The sequence below is a fragment of the Bombina bombina genome, chromosome 5 (genome assembly GCF_027579735.1).
Source record: "Bombina bombina isolate aBomBom1 chromosome 5, aBomBom1.pri, whole genome shotgun sequence".
Classification (NCBI taxonomy): Eukaryota; Metazoa; Chordata; class Amphibia; order Anura; family Bombinatoridae; genus Bombina; species Bombina bombina.
This window is the reverse complement of record NC_069503.1, coordinates 44555368-44576621: the sequence shown is the minus strand read 5'-3', so window position 1 is coordinate 44576621 and position 21254 is coordinate 44555368. Positions and strand designations below refer to the sequence as shown.

General features: G+C 35.8%; 1 protein-coding gene across 1 annotated transcript in view; it reads right to left on the bottom strand.

The window, feature by feature from the left end:
• Window positions 1-18618: 18618 nt before the first annotated feature.
• The window catches only part of LOC128661274 (uncharacterized), a 322964-nt gene continuing 320328 nt past the window's right edge, over window positions 18619-21254 (bottom strand). Inside the window, exon 8 of the mRNA XM_053715548.1 lies at window positions 18619-20698. Coding sequence (XP_053571523.1) covers window positions 19803-20698 — 896 coding nt within the window. The 3' untranslated portion in view covers window positions 18619-19802. The remainder of the gene's footprint in view (window positions 20699-21254) is intronic.

The following is a 21254-nucleotide window of genomic DNA, read 5'->3' as shown; positions in this document are numbered from 1 at the left end:
TCACAGTAACACAGCATAAAACTAATCAACATTATCTGTCCAGACCGGACCTAAAACTCACCCCTTACTGCTCATATATATAGACAAACTGATTTAACCTCCTGCTCACATAAAAACACATTATTCAACATGCTTTTACCATACACCCGTAGGTATTCCTATACTTTACTTTCACAACCACAGACCACAACCTAATCCTATTCCCCATTTACTAGACTTAAGAGGAATACTCTACCCTGAGGAATACCACTATTACTTACACTTCTGGTTTGCCCTCTTAGAATTATATTGCTGCCCTGAACATTCTAATAGCAAGGTATACCTTTAACACACACCTAGTGTCTTGCAGACCAATATTAGTCACCGAGATTCCCCTAGCACCTAATCCTTTCCGGTCCAGCTAGTCTGGGCTGGTCACCTCCACTATCCTTTTCCCCTTCTGTATAGTCGTATCCCACATGTCCCCGAGGTGCTGGGGCCTAATAATTTGAGTCTGCATTCTGTTGTTGAAACCTATAATTTTTGTCCATTGAATGATGTCTTAACAAAAATGCCATAACCTTAAAGGGTGATAATTATCCCTGCTCCGCAGTTTGAGTATACGTAGTTGAAACCAGTAAACTTTGCCTTACAGTACTTTCTATTTTTAGGATCATTCTAGGAGTTTCTTATAACAAGCAAATGCCTTAGTTTCTATAGAGTGATAACCAACTTCTATTCGCAGCCTGCACAAATGTAAGAGTGATCAGTAAAACTTCATCTTTAAGTGTCTCACCTCATCAGGCTGACTCTCTGCTTCCTACTTGTAACTAACCTTTGATTTACAGCTAAACTGCACAGTCTTTTCACCATGCCCCACGGGTCCAGGAGACAGGGGAAGACCCCCACTATCACCAAAAAGACTGTCTCTGACCATTTTGCCCAAACCGGAAAAGAACCCAACTTAGTCCCTAATGAGGAGATAAGCGACCCCGAATAGCTGGATGCTGAATCCCACTCGAGCATGCGCTCAGAAGTGCCATCACACCATTATATTACAAAGGCAACTCTGCAACACATGCTGGCCAACCAGACACGCTCTATAACTCAGGAAATCTAACGCTCCTCTGCGGAACTGAAAAAGGAAATTTCAGAGATTGGCGAGAGAGTTGAAGCACTTGAGCGGAAACAAGATGATCTAGTCGTCGATCAGATGAACCTACTTACCTATTCTGAAACCCTAGCAGGCCAGATGACTCAACTTGAATTTAAGATGGCGGACATAGAAGACAGATCTCGCAGAAACAACATAAGGTTCAGAGGCATCTCAGAAGCTGTAGAGACCGCTGACCTGCAACCTTTTTTGAGAGAACTGTTTACAGAACTGGTGGGTTCCCCGGAAGGGTTAACTGATACAATGGAAAGAGCCCACAGAGCCTTAAGATCACGGTCTGCTCCTGCTGACAAACCAAGAGATGTAATCGTATGCTTCCACAGTTACATTTATAAAGATAAACTGATGCAAGCAGCTTTTAAAAGACCGACTCTGTCAGAGAAATTTAAGGACATACAACTCCTGCCTGACTTGTCAGCTCACACGTTACAGTATCGCAAAACTTTCCAACAAATCACCTTAGCTCTCAGGAAAGCTAATATCAGATACTGATGGGGGCATCCTACAAACCTGGTGGTTACCAGAAATAACCAAAGCCACACAATTTCCACAATCCCTCAAGGCATGGCCCTCCTCACCGCCTGGGGTCTTCACTCAGACCAATCCCCAGCAACACAACCTACCTACCCAAAACTGAGAGCTTCAGCTCCCGAATGGTCCATCAAGGAACAAAGAGCTAAGAAACCTAAAACTAACCCACCGTAAACTCAGGATTGGTTACCCTCACCGGAACTTACCAAAGATATGCTTAACCTGGATGATTCATCTGCTTTTACCAGTTTATAGCAGAGACTTAAGTTAAAGATGGAGAGCCTATGAGTAACTTGTAAGTGGTATTGTATGTTTGTTCATCACGTTACTGTTAATTTATAGACACATGTTTAGTACAATTATAGGTATAGTTTAGTTCAAATACTCACTGCGGAGTAGGGTTCACCCTACTGACCTCTGTTCTTGTTCACTGTTCTCCCCCCCCCACAGGTAGCCCACACTAGGGCTTCATCAAAGCGGACTATTTTCGCTAACTCCCTCCCTTTATCCTCTACCTAACCTCCCTTACCATCTACCCTTATCTACTCAACCCCATCTAACTGACTCGGATTTCCCTTTATAGCCTTCTATGCTCCCCCTTAAAATCTTAACCCACAATGTTAGAGGTTTAAATTCCCCACATAAGCGTAGCCTATTGGCTAGATCGCTCAAATTCCACAACCCCGATGTGGCCTTTCTCCAAGAGACACATTGGTCTCTAGACAATCCCCCCCGGCTCAGTATTCAAAGAATACACTGTCCTCGAATACACCTCCTTCCAAAAAAAGGCCAGAGGCACAGCAATCCTAATTCACAAAAGAATAGCTTATGAACAAATTCAAGTCCTAAAAGACCCTCAATCTAGATTTCTAATCCTAACATGTAAACTGGACCATATTGACCATACTTTAGTCTCTATTTACCTCCCTAACTCACATCAACCTAGATACCTCAAACGGATCCTACTTAAGGTTGACCGGGTGAAAATCGGTAGAGTCCTGCTGGCGGGTGACTTCAACATGACCTGGGACCCATCACTAGATAGGAAAAAAACCACCTGTACAAAGCATCCCACCCCTTCTGCACAACTTTCTCATAAATTTAGACAAATTATCGCTCAATTTCACTACTACGATATATGGAGATCACTTCACCCTAGAAATAGGGATTATACTCATTTTTCACATCCTCATAAAACCTACTCTAGACTTGATTATGTTTTTTGCTCAGCAGAAACCCTTGACCATGTAAAACATTCTAACATTTCTCTATGCCCATGGTCTGACCATGACCTAGTCACAGTGACTTTCCGCTCAATAGAACATAATAATGTGAGACCCACCTGGCGCCTTCCACACCACGTCCTTCAAGATGCTGCTTTTAGGGAAACACTCAGAAAAGATATCATATTCTATTCTCAATCTAATGATAACAAACAGGTCAGAGATGACACATTATGGGGTGCAGCAAAAGCCACGTTTAAGACAAACTTATCTAAAAAAACTCTCAGGCCTCCCCCTTTCTAGATCCCATATTGAGCTACGCCGGTTAGAACTCCTTAACAGAAACACTCCCTCGGATAGCACCATAGACCAAATTGCAAAGGTCAAAAACCATATTAACCAGCTAGAATTAAAGCGTACCCAAGCAAACCTATTTAAGCTGAAACAGATCTCATATCATAAGAGTAACAAAGCTGATACACTTTTAGCAAATAAGCTTAAAAACAGTGCGAGTACATCAAGAATCCACCATATCCAATCTGGAAACCAGATTTATCGAAAACCCTCAGAGATAGGCACATGCTTTGAAAATTTTTATTCAAAACTATACAATTTGGAAAACTCCTCAGACCACCTATTAGCCCCTACCACTAATATTCGTCTCTTCCTGGATAACCTAAAACTCCCCTCAATGTCATTAGAAGACCAGGAAACATTTACTTCCCCCTTCCCACTCCAAGAAATCAAATATGTAATAACACATTTGAAAGCCTTTAAAGCCTCGGGCCCAGATGGCTACTTTGCATCTTTCTACAAAACATACAGAAATGAACTAGCCCCACTACTCCTTAGATTTATTAATCAAGCTAGAGGGGAGGGTAAGTTTGCCAGAGAATTCCTATAAGCCACAGTAATAACTATACCCAAACCACAAAAAGACCAATCTCTTTGCTCCAATTATAGACCAATATCCTTGATAAATTTGGATGTCAAAATTTATGCTAAGCTGCTCGCTACTCGCATTTCTAAACTACTCCCACAACTCATAAACTTAGATCAAGTAGGGTTCACCCTGCACAGTGAGGGACCTGACAACACTAGGCGACTGCTAAACATCTGCACAGAATCTGCTAGACTTAACAAGCCATTGTGATCAAAAGAGGGGGAACAATAGGTGGGTGTGTGCACAATAAATTGGTTAATGTTTGAATAAATAAGTCACTTTTCACAAACAGCTTGGATACTGAAATAATTGTTTCTGTTGTGCAAAGTCAGTGGGTCGTCCCCCACCTCCCCTGACAATTGCAATGTTAAAGGGAAAGTTCTCTTCCAAACACACCAAAATAATAATTTATATATCTCAACTGACTCACCACATTCTTGTTGCTGGGTACTTTCTTCTTCTGCTCCCTGTGGTGCTATTAGTTGTTGGTGATTGGTGACTGTCCCTTAAGAAATAATAGTCCAAGATGGATGGTGCTGTATCGCCGCAGTAGGGTACATTTGTATTAATTAAACCCGCTTGTTGTGCTCACTGTGGCCACTGCTAGCAAAATTCCAAAAACAAAAATAGTGGGAGCACCAAAAACCGAGTAAAAAGCAAAACTTTATTGTTTAACAAAAGGGTTAATTAACCTTCAGGGCAAGAGAAAATAAAATATAGTATACAATTGAAAAACAGAGAACAAAAAGGCTGACCGGTTTCGGCGTCTGCCTTAATCCAAGCAGGCTAGGATTAAGGCAGACGCCGAAACCGGTCAGCCTTTTTGCTCTCTGTTTTTCAATTGTATACTAGATTTTCTTTTCACTCTTACCCTGGGGGTTAATTAACCCTTTTGTTAAACAATAAGGTTTTGCTTTTTACTCGTTTTTTGGTGCTCCTACTATTTTTGTTTTTGGAATTTTGTTAACAAGCCATTCTCTGTATTCTCGCTAGATGCAGAGAAGGCTTTTGACCGCGTACGATGGTCTTACCTATGGGAGGTCCTCAGGACCTTTGGCTTCCCAGACCAAATTATTAAGGCAATCCAAGCACTCTATTCTACTCCCTCGGCAATAGTCAGGGGCCTAGGGTTCCTCTCACCCTCCTTTCCAATATCCAACGGCACTAGACAGGGGTGTCCTCTTTCACCTCTGCTTTTTGCCCTTGCGATTGAGCCGCTAGCTGAGCAAATCAGGCAAGACAATAAAATAGATGGTATTTGTTTACATGGCACTATTCATAAAATAGCACTATTCGCCGATGATATAACAATATTCTCCTCAGACCCCATATCCTCATTCCCAAGACTGAAGGAAATCCTAGAAGCTTTTGGCCACATGTCCCTTTATAAATTAAACATAGATAAAACTGAAATTTTTACCTGGGGATTTCCCCAAGACACAGTTAACACCCTTCAATCCCAACATAGAGTCCAATGTACAAATACTTATATATTCCACCTAGGAGTTAAAATATATAATAATATCCCGCAGATGATTAAAGAAAACTATCTACCACTGTTATCTGAGTTGCGCACTCTGAAAGATAAATGGGATTACACTTACATATCACGGATAGGTAGATTAACGGCCCTCAAAATGTCATTCCTACCCAAAATTACCTATCTCTTTAGATGTCTCCCTTTTCGAATTCCAGGGTATCTCCTACACCAATTTCAGAGTGAATTCACGAAATACATATGGCAACATAAACCCCCCAGAGTAGCACATAAAATACTTCAGAGTCCTCTTAACAGAGGAGGAATTGCCTCTCCCTCAATTCTACGATATTATGAAGGAGCGATGCTCACCCACATATCACAATGGGGTGCCAAGGAATCCCCTAGTAAATGGAAAACCATAGAACAAGCCTCACTACAGACCCACATATATTTATCTGATCTAATCTGGATCCCCCCCATTTACGGCGAACCGCGGACATCAGTAATCCTATAATACGAGAATGTCTTGCTATGTGGGACAAATTGAGACACTATCCACATATTGCCCCACACCCCTCACCTATCACTCCCCTAACTGGTCTCCTCCAAAGATTACCTGACTCTCATCCACACAGGTGGGCCCAAGTTGGAATTAGGACAGTTTCAGACCTCTGGGTTACCTCCCCAACCTCGAGTTTCATAACACAGAGCTACAGGCTGAACTCACTCTGCCCAGACATATGACTTATGAGTACACAAGGTTGAAAAGCTAAGTCCTTATCTGGGGTTTTAAACCCGACCAACACCGACCTCGAACACCTTGGGAAACAATCTGGCAACAAGGCAGCAAACTACACAGACCCCTTTCAATTCATTACTCCCTAATAGGGAGTTCAGACCCGGAAAATAAGCTTCCTCATTTACTCAAATGGGAATCATCCCTGAACATGACTATACCCCCACAGACATGGCAACATGTAATATCCCTTACTAAGAAAGCTTTACACTGTGTCACCCTCTTCAAAACATATTACCAAATCCTAACGCACTGGTACCTCACCCTCCAGACTTAGCAAAATGTATGAATCTTCTTCACCCTTGTGCTGGTGTAATTGTGGGAAAAGAGGCGACTCATTACACATATGGTGGGAGTGTCCTAGGCTAAGACCCTTATGGAATATATGCTTTCGGACACTAGCTAGTTTGGGTATAGCGCTCCCCATAGCCCCCTCAAACGCCCTTCTCCACATTGGTATACGTGACCTGCCCAAACATCAAGCGTATTTGTGTATTTATTTGCAAACAGCTACTAAAGCGGCAATAGCCAAATAATGGAAAACCACATCTCCCCCAAAATGGTCATACATTCTAAACAACATGGCATATATCTATAACATGGAGAAATCTATCTTTTACACCTTAAACAACTCAGACCTGTTTGAATTGATTTGGGCAGATTGGCAAACTAGGTACAACACTACTTGGTCCCTGGATACTGGGATAAATGCAAGTTAGATATCTCTACACTACTTATTCCACAGACAAGAATCTTTTCTTTACCTCCTACACTCCATTCTAATCCCCCCCCCTTTTTTTCTCTCTTCCCTTTCCTTCCCTTCCCCTCCCCATCCCTCACCAACCTATTCACTTTGAAGAGAATTATATTATGTTTACTTTACATAATTTTCACTAATAACAGCCTTAGAATGTTTGAAATGTTTAGATCAATTGTTTACATGATCTGAAGGAGCCTGCGTGCTCCAAGTACAATTTCTGTTTTATTCCTGTATCTGAAAGTAATTTATCTTAATAAAATAATTTAAACCTAAAAAAAAAAAAAAAGTACATAATTGTTTGAATCCACTGGTTTTAAAAAGGTTTTGGTTTTAATCTGATTATTGACAATTTCAACTGTTATGTCTAGATAATTAATTAATTTCGTATTATATTCATATGTAAAAGATAAACCCCATCTGTTATTATTCAGATCTTCCATAAATATATTTAATAAATCTTTGCCCCCAGTCCATATAAAAAAGAGATTGTCTATGTATCTCTTGAAGAGTACGAGGTTTGCGCTCCAGGGGGTGTCTAAAATGGTCTCTTGTTCAAATAGTCCCATATATAAATTAGCGTAACTGGGCGCAAACCTCGTACCCATCGCTGTTCCCTTCTTTTGTAAAAAATATTGTCCATTGAAATTAAAATAATTATTATTTAATATAAAATCTATACACTGTAAAATAAAATCTGCTTGGGAAGTGGGTATATTCTCATCATTGTGTAAAAAATATTTAATAGCATTAAGTCCTAGATTGTGTTGGATGTTTGTATATAGAGAACTTTCATCGCAAGTTACAAGTAGGAGGTTCTCATTCCAATCTATCTCTTTAAGAATATTGAGGAAATCAGTTGAATCTTTTAAATGTGTCGGAAGTTTTTTTACATAAGGTTGTAGAAACCCGTCAACATATTGGGAGAGATTGGATGTAAGTGAATTGATTCCAGAAATAATAGGTCTGCCGGGGGGTTTGGTGAGGGATTTGTGGATTTTTGGTAGATAATAAAATATTGGAGTGACAGGGGTGGTCTGTTTAAGAAATTGTAATTCTTTTTAATTCAATATATTCTCTTTTCTGGCTGCAAATATTATTCCATCTAGATTTATCATCATATCTTTAACAGAATTAGTTTCTAATTTTGTATATGTTTCTTTATCATCTAAAAGTCTATGGGCTTCCTCCAAATAGTCTGAGGTATCTAGGAGAACTACTCCGCCTCCCTTGTCGGCCATTTTAATTATGATATCTGGATTGTTTTTTAATTCTGTTATTACCTGATTTTCTTTTTTGGTAAGATTATATTTGGTTCGATTTTTGGTGGTGTATTTATAGTTGTCATTTTGACTGCCTTTTCAAATAATTCTATATATTTCCCTTTTTCTTGGGTCGGGTAGAAATTGGATTTTGCTTTTAATTCTGTATGTGTGTAGATTTCTCTTGTTGAATTGATTGCCAAGCCACTTGATCTATTCGCATTCTGATTTTCTATTGGATTCTTTATAAAATACCTTTTAAGGGTGAGTTTTCTTACATATTGATGGATATTAATGAGTGTATTGAATTTATTCAGTTTACTGGTAGGTGCGAATGATAATCCTTTACTTAGGACTGTTTCCTGTTCTTTATTTAGGGTTAATTTGCTAAGATTAAAAATACTGGCAGTATTTACTATTTCCACCTTTTTTCTAGTCTGTTTTCCTTACCCTCTCTTTCCTCTAGTCTTCTTTTGCCTTTTTGGACCCATTCCTTTTCTAGAGGTTGATCCATATTTGTGCCCCAAGAGGTGCCCTCTACAGCTGGGCCTTTGCCTAAAAAAGTATTTGAATTGCCATATTCTTCATTATTATCTTCAAATAATCTATATCTATTTTCTAATTCGACTGGTGGGGGAGGGACCTGTTATGTGTTTTGTGATTGTTCCCTCTTTTGTGGATGTAATGAAATTTCTATAATCATTTGTGTCCCTTCTTATATTGTACTGTTGTCTTCTAAATGGGGGTTATTATCATATGGTTTCCCACTGGAATTCTGATATCTCCTGTCATAGTAATTGTTTCTATCCCAATTTCTTTCGGAATTCCTATAGCCATTATAATATGTTCTTTGTTCTCTATAATCATTATTATGATAAGTAGGTTTATTATAAGGCCTATCATATCTTAGTTGTCTATAATCTCTATTTTGATAATTAGTATTATTTTCATAATGATAATTATAGTTATCATTTGATCTCAGTTGTGGTGGATTCCTTTGATTTCTCCAATTGGAATTATCAGAATTGTTTTGTTCAGAGGCCCTTGAATTATTTTTATTAGTTTTCTTAAATAAGTTTTCTATTTTGGTATTTTCACTGACTTCTCTACTATTTTCAGTATTATTGTGTGTGTTAGTTTCTATAATTAATACAGAGTAGTCCTGTTCGTCCCTTTTGAATTTCTTCCATTTAGTTTCTAAAACATTGTTTCTCACATTTGTGATATTAGTTATTATTTCTTTTTGCCTTTCTTTAATTTTTTGATCTTCCATATGGTTCATCAATTTTTCTTTATAATCATTAATATTCTTCCCTATACACTCTAGGGCTCTATTTCTGGATTTAATCAATATTTTAAGCAGACCTAATGATGCTTTCTCCAATGTTTCGTACCATTCATTATTTAAGTCTTCTTCTAAAGTAAAGGTGCAATTCTTTTTTAATCTTAAGCCCCTGGGTACCATATCTTTATCAATATATTTCTGTGTAAATGTTAATTCTGATTTGAGTTTAATCTCCTTTATTAGGGATTCTTCTAATTTATCCATTAGTTCTCTTTGCGTATTGATCAGTATTCTTATCTCTCATTGTCTGTTGACATAGTCTCCAAATTTATCAATAATGGATATTTTCAACCTCAGAGAGGATATACTAGGAAGCATGGGTATACAACCTAGTTCAATTCAAGATAATTTCCCTAGCAATAATAGAGAACTAATGGATAAATTAGAAGAATCCCTAATAAAGGAGATTAAACTCAAAGCAGAATTAACATTTACACAGAAATATATTGATAAAGATATGGTACACAGGGGCTTAAGATTAAAAAAGAATTGCACCTTTACTTTAGAAGAAGACTTAAATAAAGAATGGTATGAAACATTGGAGAAAGCATCATTAGGTCTGCTTAAAATATTGATTAAATCCAGAAATAGAGCCCTAGAGAGTATAGGGAAGAATATTAATGATTCTAAAGAAAAATTGATAAACCATATGGAAGATCAAAGAATTAAAGAAAGGCAAAAAGAAATAATAACTAATATCACAACTGTGAGAAACAATGTTTTAGAAACTAAATGGAAGAAATTCAAAAGGGACAAACAGGACTACTCTGAATTAATTATAGAAACAAACACACACAATAATACTGAAAATAGTAGAAAAGTCAGTGAAAATACCAAAATAGAAAACTTATTTAAGAAAACTAATAAAAATAATTCAAGGGCCTCTGAACAAAACAATTCTGATAATTCCAATTGGAGAAATCAAAGGAATCCACCACAACTGAGATCAAATGATAACTATAATTATCATTATGAAAATAATACTAATTATCAAAATAGAGATTATAGACAACTAAGATATTATAGGCCTTATAATAAACCTACTTATCATAATAATGATTATAGAGAACAAAGAACATATTATAATGGCTATAGGAATTCCGAAAGAAATTGGGCTAGAAACAATTACTATGACAGGAGATATCAGAATTCCAGTTGGAAACCATATGATAATACCCCCCCCCATTTAGAAGACAACAGTACAATATAAGAAGGGACACAAATGATTATAGAAATTTCAATACATCTACAAAAGAGAGAACAATCACTAAAAACACACAACATGTCCCTCCCCCACCAGTTGAATTAGAAAATAGATATAGATTATTTGAAGATAATAATGAAGAATATGGCAATTCAAATACTTTTTTAGGCAAAGGCCCAGCTGTAGAGGGCACCTCTTGGGGCACAAATATGGATCAACCTCTAGAAAAGGAATGGGTCCAAAAAGGCAAAAGAAGACTAGAGGAAAGAGAGGGCGAGGAAAACAGACTGGAAAAAAGGTGGTAATAGTAAATACTGCCAGTATTTTTAATCTTAGCAAATTAACCCTAAATAAAGAACAGGAAACAGTCCTAAGTAAAGTATTATCATTCGCACCTACCAGTAAACTGAATAAATTCAATACACTCATTAATATCCATCAATACGTAATAAAACTCACCCTTAAAAGGTATTTTATAAAGAATCCAATAGAAAATCAGAATGCGAATAGATCAAGTGGATTGGCAATCAATTCAACAAGAGAAATCTACACACATACAGAATTAAAAGCAAAATCCAATTTCTACCCGACCCAAGAAAAAGGGAAATATATAGAATTATTTGAAAAGGCAGTCAAAAATGACATCTATAAATACACCACCAAAAATCGAACCAAATATAATCTTACCAAAAAAGAAAATCAGGTAATAACAGAATTAAAAAACAATCCAGATATCATAATTAAAATGGCCGACAAGGGAGGCGGAGTAGTTCTCCTAGATACCTCAGACTATTTGGAAGAAGCCCATAGATTTTTAGACGATAAAGAAACATACACAAAATTAGAAACTAATTCTGCTAAAGATATGATGATAAATCTAGATGGAATAATATTTGCAGCCAGAAAAGAGAATATATTGAATGAAAAAGAATTACAATTTCTAAAACAGACCACCCCTGTCACTCCAATATTTTATTATCTACCAAAAATCCACAAATCCCTCACCAAACCCCCCGGCAGACCTATAATTTCTGGAATCAATTCACTTACATCCAATCTCTCCCAATATGTTGACAGGTTTCTACAACCTTATGTAAAAAAACTTCTGACACATTTAAAAGATTCAACTGATTTCCCCAATATTCTTAAAGAAATAGATTGGAATGAGAACCTCCTACTTGTAACTTGCGATGTAAGTTCTCTATATACAAACATCCAACACAATCTACGACTTAATGCTATTAAATATTTTTTACACAATGGTGATAATATACCCACTTCCCAAGCAGATTTTATTTTACAGTGTATAGATTTTATATTAAATAATAATTATTTTAATTTCAATGGACAATATTTTTTACAAAAGAAGGGAACAGCGATGGGTACGAGGTTTGCGCCCAGTTACGCTAATTTATTTATGGGACTATTTGAACAAGAGACCATTTTAGACACCCCCTGGAGCGCAAACCTCATACTCTTCAAGAGATACATAGACAATCTCTTTTTTATATGGACTGGGGGCAAAGATTTATTAAATATATTTATGGAAGATCTGAATCATAACAGATGGGGTTTATCTTTTACATGTGAATATAATACAAAATTAATTAATTATCTAGACATAACAGTTGAAATTGTCAATAATCAGATTAAAACCAAAACCTTTTTCAAACCAGTGGATTCGAACAATTATGTACATTTTAACAGTTGCCATAATGACCTATGGAAACTAAATATTCCGAAAAGTCAGTTTCTGAGGCTCAGAAAAAATTGTTCAGATGTTGAGGATTATAAAACACAATCATTAGTTTTAGAGAATAAATTTATTGAGAGGAGTTATGACAAAGAACTTATAAATGAATCACAAAAAACAGCACTATCAGTGGACAGAGAATGTCTATTGTTGAAAGAGAAAAAAGTTCCCCAAAAACAACAAACATCTCACGAGATACTGCATTCATTACCCAATACAATTCTGATTTTACAATTGTTAAAAAATCTTGTATAAACATTGGCATTATGTTCAAAAAGATCCTCTATTAAGTGAAATTACACAATTTAAGCCAAAAATTATCTATAGAAAATCTAAAAATCTCAAATCCATACTAGCCCCAAGTGAATATACCAAGGGAAAACAAAACCGAGATGTACTGGGTAATACCCTAGAAGGTTTTTTTCCATGTCATAAATGTAAGGCGTGTAAATTCAGTAAGAGATGTAAATTGGTAGGATCAACCAATTCAGAATTTAAATTAAAATTAAGGAGATTATTAAATGCACAGACACTAATGTGGTCTATTTAATCCAATGCGCGTGCAAGAGACAATATTTAGGTCTAACGGGACAACCCCTCAAAGACAGAATAAGACAACATTTAAATAATATTGAAAGAGGATTCGAAGACCACCAGTTATCTCTTCACTTTAAGAAAGAACACAATCAAAACACCAAAGGATTATTATATTGGAGACTTAGAAAAATATCCTCAAAAAGAGGGGGTAACATAACACTGAAATTATTACAGACTGAAGCAGAATTGATTGTAAATTTTGCTTCCCTTATTCCTGGAGGGTTAAATGCAGAACTAGACCTTAACCCTTTTTTATGAAGTATATATTTTTTATAAAATACATATATTTCCCTTTTTTATGAAGTATATATTTTTTATAAAATACATATATTTACCTTTTTTATGAAGTATATATTTCTTTTATCATGAAGTATAGATTTATCTCCCAAACAATTCTGTATGGAATTCCACCGCTAATTTCAATTTCCCTTACTTTTTAAAAAAAATTCGAAAATTATTTTTAAAAAAAAACTATTTTTAATTTTTGATGTACACAATCAGTTTTTATATGTATGATCATCTTTTATATATATAAATAATTTTTATATGGATGATCAATTTTTATATATATATAATCAATTTTTTTAGATGTGATCAATTTTTTGTATATATGATCAATTTTTCATAGATATGATCAGTTCTTCAAGAGTCATAGGATACTACCTTTAGGACCCACTGTTCACATACGGGTCTTGCATACGGGCACTGAAAAACATTCAAAAGGTATAACCTAACTCCATGGAAATCATCTTGATAAAGGCACGTATAGTGCTGAAACGTGTAGAAAATCATCTGTGCAGTTATCTGATCATTATCTACTGACCTATTTCTATCGATAGAATCCAGGAGGACACAAAGGATTTAGCGGTTTGTTCCGCCAACATATAGACCAAGGGAGCAACAATAGGAGCGGGCTGCGACAGACAGTGAAGCAGCTGTGAGTACTTCCGCCGTGCACAGCAGTAACGCCGGCCAGGGAGCACAGCCAGGTAAGTCTGTCTATCAGCTGACGATTTGCATATAACACTGAATATTAACGACCTTATAAGACATTCATTATTGCAACTGGATTACAACACCAGTATAATCAGCTACCATCACATACGGAGCTAAATACTGCACAATCAATAAATTATCCATTTACTTTTTTCACAGGTGTAAAAACCGCACTTTATAAACTTCACTCAGAACTTGTGACATTTGTCGACATCCATTCTGAGGATTTCTACATCTATATCTATTTTTATGACTTTATATATGCATTGATACAATTTATATTTATATTTCGTTACAAATCAGTATTAACACATGGACATTTCTAAAACGGATTGATGCATTTTTTATATTGTTTGATACTTTTAGTAATGCACTATTTTCATTTCCATTTATCTTTCTATTAGAGGGAAATTTATATGTAACACATTGCACTTTTAAACTGCACGTTAGTTATTATTAGATACAGCTTTCAGATTAGCTTTCAGATTAGAATTTATATTCAGCATCTAGATCAGCATAGATCAGCATTGTCTTTTTATCTAAGATTGAATATTGTTTTTATGACAAACGCAATACGGTTGTGGCCACAGCCTGTTAATTATTAATCATTATTTTTTATTTTCTGTACCATATATCGATTAAATATTCATTTTACATTTTTATTTGTAAATTGTGATTCATTATACATATAACATTTAACATACCCCATAGAAATTTCTATGTGATACAGGGTAATTAATACCTTTTTATAGAATTCTATATTAATTAAGCAAACAACCCTCAGCTGTCACAGCGCCTCTCTTAAATTCCATAAATTGCTTCTCTTTTGACTAAGTAGAGAGATCTTAGTTTAGTTTGATATGCCAAGAGGGTGAGACAGTGTCCAGACTTTTTGCGTATTGATCAGTAAAGACTGAGCTAGTACCAAGATATCATCCAAATAAGGAAACACCACAATACCCTGTTCTCTGATTACAGAGAGTAGGGCACCCAGAACCTTTGAAAAGATTCTTGGAGCTGTTGCTAGGCCAAATGGAAGAGCAACAAATTGGTAATGCTTGTCTAGAAAAGAGAATCTCAGAAACTGATAATATTCTGGATGAATCGGAATATGAAGGTATGCATCCTGCAAGTCTATTGTGGAGATATAATGTCCTTGCTGAACAAAAGGCAGAATAGTCCTTATAGTCACCATCTTGAAAGTTGGTACTCTTACAAAACGATTCAAAAATTTCAGATCCAGAACTGGTCTGAATAAATTTTCCTTCTTTGGGACAATGAATAGATTTGAATAAAACCCCAAACCTTGATCCAGAAGAGGAACTGGCATGATTACCCCTGAAGACTCCAGGTCTGAAACACACTTCAGGAAAGCCTGAGCTTTTACTGGATTTACTGGGATACGTGAGAGAAATCTTCTCACAGGTCTTACTCTGAATCCTATTCGATACCCTTGAGAGATAATGCTCTGAATCCATTGATTTTGAACAGATTTTATCCAAATATCCTTGAAAAACCTTAATCTGACCCCTACCAGCTGAGCTGGAATGAGGGCCGCACCTTCATGCGGACTTAGAGGCTGACTTTGGTTTCCTAAAAGGCTTGTATTTATTCCAATTTGAGGAAGGCTTCCAATTGGAGGCAGATTCCTTGGGGGAAGGATTGAGTTTTTGTTCCTTATTCTGACGAAAGGAACGAAAACGGTTAGAAGCCTTAGATTTACCCTTAGGTTTTTTATCCTGAGGCAGAAAAACTCCCTTTCCCCCAGTAACAGTTGAAATAATAGAATCCAACTGGGAACCAAATAAATTATTACTTTGGAAAGAAAGAGATAGTAATCTAGATTTAGATGTCATATCAGCATTCCAGGATTTAAGCCACAAAGCTCTTCTAGCTAAAATAGCTAAAGACATGGATCTAACATCAATTTTGATAATATCAAAAATAGCATCACAAATAAAATGATTAGCATATTGCAGTAAGCGAATAATGCTAGATAAGTCAGAATCCAATTCCGGTTGTGCTAAATTCTCGAACCAGAAAGTTGATGCAGCCGCAACATCAGCCAAAGAAATTGCAGGTCTGAAAAGATGACCTGAATATAAATAGGCCTTCCTTAGATAAGATTCAAGCTTCCTATCTAAAGGATCCTTAAAGGAAGTACTATCTTCCATAGGAATAGTGGTACGTTTAGCAAGAGTAGAAATAGCCCCATCAACTTTGGGGATCTTTTCCCAAAACTCTATAGATTTTGCTGGTAATGGATACAATTCTTTAAACCTTGAAGAATGAATAAAAGAAGTACCTGGCTTATTCCATTCCTTAGAAATCATATCAGAAATAGCCTCAGGAATAGGAAAAACCCCTGGAGAAACCACAGGAGGTGTAAAAACAGCATTTAAACGTTTATTAGACTGAACGTCAAGAGGACTGGTTACCTCAATATCCAAAGTAATTAACACTTCTTTTAATAAAGAACGCATATACTCAATTTAAATAAATAAGTAGATTTGTCAGTGTCAATGTCTGAGGAAGGATCTTCTGAATCAGATAGATCCTCATCAGAAGAGGATAAATTATTATGTTGTTGGTCATTTGAAATTTCATCAACTAAATGAGAAGTTTTAAAAGACCTTTTACGTTTATTTGAAGGTGGAAATGCAGACAAAGCCTTCAGAATAGAATCAGAAACAAATTCATTAAAATTTACAGGTATATCATGCACATTAGAGGTTGAAGGAACTGCAACTGGCAATGTACTATTACTAATGGATACACTATCTGCATGTAAAAGTTTATCATGACAACTATTACAAATGACATTCGGCGAGATAATTTCTACAATTTTACAACAAATACACTTAGCTTTGGTTGAACTGATGTCAGGCAGCAATGTTCCAGTAGAAACTTCTGAGGCAGGTTTAGGTTGAGACATCTTGCAAAATGTAAGATAAAAAAACAACATATAAAGCAAAATTATCTATTTCCTTATATGACAGTTTCAGGAATGGGAAAAAATGCAAATAGCATAGCCCTCTGATAGAAAAAACAAGAGGCAAACATTAATGGGGTATTGAAATAATAAAAAAGTTTGGCACCAAGTATGACGCACAACGTAATTAAGCTTTTTTGGCGCCAAAAAAATAACCAGAAATGACACACTCGCGTCACTAATGACACAACCGTGTGAAAGGTCTCGGCGTCAAGTATGACGCCGGAAGTGACGAACTTGCGTCATAGACGTACTTTTTCGCGCCAAAAAAAGTTTCGCACCAAGAATGACGCCATAAAGTTTAGCATTTGTCGCACCCGCGGGCCTAATACCGCCCGTAATTTATAAGAAGTAGTCAATTGAAAAAAATACTAAAACCCCAGGTAAGAAATAAATTTCATATTTAAAAGATGTTTATATTCCCCAAATATGAAACTGACAGTCTGCAGAAGGAAATACATGAACGTGACTCATGGCAAATATAAGTACAATACATATATTTAGAACTTTATATAAATGCATAAAGTGCCAAACCATAGCTGAGGTGTCTTAAGAAATAAAAAACATACTTACCAACAGACACCCATCCACATATAGCAGATAGCCAAACCAGTACTAAAACAGTTATTAGTAGAGGTAATGGTAAATTGAGAGTATATCGTTGATCTGAAAAGGGAGGTAGTAGATGAATCTCTACGACCGATAACAGAGAACCCATGAAATAGACCCCCGTTAGGGAAATCATTGTATTCAAATAAGTGATACTCCCTTCACGTCCCTCTGACATTCGCTGTACTCTGAGAGGAATCGGGCTTCAACAATGCTGAGAAGCGCATATCAACGTAGAAATCTTAGCACAAAGTTACTTCACCACCTCCATAGGAGGCAAAGTTTGTAAAACTGAATTGTGGGTGTGGTGAGGGGTGTATTTATAGGCATTTTGAGGTTTGGGAAACTTTGCCCCTCCTGGTAGGATTGTATATCCCATATGTCACTAGCTCATGGAATCATGCCAATTACATGAAAGAAATGTCTGTGAATAAAGTCTTGCTTCTGATTAATAATCTGGGTTGGTGTAGGTCTGAGGTTAATTTGATATTGTTTTATGTACTGTTAAAGGGACAGTAAAGTAAATATTAAACTTAAATAGATTGGATAGAACATGACATTTCAAACAACCTTCTAATTTACTTATATTATCAATTGCGCTTAGTTCTCTTGGTATCATTTGTTAAAGAGTACTCCTAGGTTTACTCAGGAGTGTGCACGTGTCTTTAGGCAGCAGAGACTGCAACAATATTTATAGCAATGTTATACATAGTTACAAGCACTGCTGCACAGAGTGCTAAATGCACATCCGTAATCGAATATCAGCCTCTGAGGTTTACTCTTTGACAAAGGATACCAAAATAACAAAGCAAATTAGATAATAGAAATAAATTAGAAAGTTAGGTAAAATTGCTTCTCTATATAAATTATCAGCGTTTAACTTTTACTGTCAGATTTGGCTTCTGTTTTTGATGATGTTTTCCTTATTATTCTGTGATATTGTGTTTTTAATTATACAAAAACACAAAATACTGGTCTGGATTACAATCATTTTTATTTGCATGAAAAAACATTGTATCTCATTATATAGTAAACAGCAGCATTACATGATATATGCACACAATGGTATAAATATACCTAACACTTGTGCTCTTGATACAAAGGGATTTATCAGACATATAATGTTCCCTTTATATATACAGTATGTGCTATTATCAGTTCTTGTGGCTTCTAACTAACATGAAAACATCTAACAGACATAATATCAAGTTACAGAACATGACACACATATTACATACCCAGTATACATGTAGGTTATAGTAGCCATTTAAATTAAACTGATTATGATCACATGACACACATATTACATACCCAGTATAAATGTAGGTTATAGTAGCCATTTATATTAAACTGATTATGATCACATGACATACATATTACATACCCAGTATACATGTAGGTTATAGAAGCCATTTAAATTAAACTGATTATGATCACATGACACACATATTACATACCCAGAATACATGTAGGTTATAGTAGCCATTTAAATTAAACTGATTATGATCACAAATGTAACAGTTACTGGTATTGTGTCTCATGAAATAAAATCAGTTCCCCCTCAGTAATTCCTCTGGTATATAACATGTACAATGCTAAGCATCTATTGCTATAAGAAAAGGTTTATCCACATGATGTGCAAATTAAATATATCTCCCAGATGTCAATCATTTGTGACTGATGTTCTTGTTTATATAATTCTCTAACACTCTATTCATATAAAGACTCCTTTATTCTGTAAATATAATTATTTTCTCCCCTATGTAAATCAAATGTACAAATCATAACACTGGCATATTAATAAACAACACTGGGGGTGCTTTGGTGTTGAATGGCTGTGTAAACTGGTCAGTATGAGGACAGATCTGTTTATTCCTGTGTGGTGTTTGTATTCTATCACATTGATATGAGAGAAACTGAGGTGCGCATATATAGAGGAACAAAGGACAGCAGGAGAGCACTTCCAATCTGGGGATTTTATAACTGGGATTAGAAAGTATTACTTACAATAGGATCCTTTTTGATGCTTCTATTTAGAGAGGTTGTCCTCTTTAGGATAATTGTAAAAAGATTTGTACACTGTGTATATAAAGTTTATTTGTGTGTAAATATTTGGTGTTTTGTGATACCTGATTTCAATAAAAGCCTTTTTTTCCCCTTTCTAAACATGTGAAAGGTTTCTTCCCTTGTGAATCCTTTCATGTTTTCTCAGATTACTCATACGTGTACAACATTTTCCACATTCTGTACATGTGAAAGGCTTTTCCCCTGTGTGTATCCTTTCATGACTATTCAGATGATTCTTTTGTGTAAAACATTTCCCACACTCTGTACATGTGAAAGGCTTTTCCCCTGTGTGACTCCTTTCATGAGTTTTCAGATAACTCTTATGTGAAAAACTTTTTCCACACTCTGTACATGTGAAAGGCTTTTCTCCTGTGTGAATCCTTTCATGAGTTTTTAGATCATTTATTTGTGTAAAACCTTTTCCACACTCTGTACATTTGAAAGGCTTTTCTCCTGTGTGAATCCTTTCATGAGTTTTCAGATAACTCTTATGTGTAAAACGTTTTCCACACTCTGTACATTTGAAAGGCTTTTCTCCTGTGTGAATCCTTTCATGAATTTTAAGACTATTTATTTGTGTAAAACCTTTTCCACACTCTCTACATTTGAAAGGCTTTTCTCCTGTGTGACTCCTTTCATGATTTTTCAGATTACTCCTATATGTAAAGCATCTTTCACACTCTGTACATGTGAAAGGCTTTTTTCCTGTGTGAAACCTTTCATGAGTTTTCAGATCACTCATTTGTGTAAAACTTTTTCCACACTCTGTACATGTGAAAGGTTTCTCCCCTATGTGGGTCTTTTCATGAGATATGAGATTTCCCTTGGATATGAAACATCTCCCACACTCATTACATGTGAAAGGTTTCTTCCCTGTGTGGGTCTTTTCATGAGATATGAGATTTCCCTTGGATGTGAAACATCTCCCACACTCATTACATCTGAAAGGTTTCTCCCCTGTGTGGTTCTTTTTGTGACACTTAAGGCTTCCTTTAGATGTGAAACATCTCCCACATTCTGTACACATGTGAGGTTTTACAACTTTAAATGTGTGTGGTCTATCCTTTGGGATAATCATTTCATTAGATAAGTCATACATGTTGTCCTCTTGTTTGATGACTAAATTACTCTCTGTACATAATGATTGCTGCCCAGTTCCTTCCAATTCTCCATTTCCTTTAAATATCTGTTTTGATATCCCCAATGTTTTTGAACAGTCATTAGTGTCTAAGACTTTTGGAGTTTGTGGTATCATTCTGATGCTTCCTGTAGTGAAGGATGGGTATGAACTATTCAAGTGATTTTCTACATAAAAAGAAAAGGAATAAAGAAAATAAAGAAAGTTTATTCTTTAAATGGAATCCATCGTCTTACACAAATCATATTATTTATTTACACACTATTAAACTAAACCACTGATTACTGATTAAAACAATTTATAGCACTCCATTAAATAATGTGCAGGTGGATAATGTTCTCAGTCAGGGAAAAAAAGGAAATTTATGCTTACCTGATAAATTTATTTCTTTTACGATATGATGAGTCC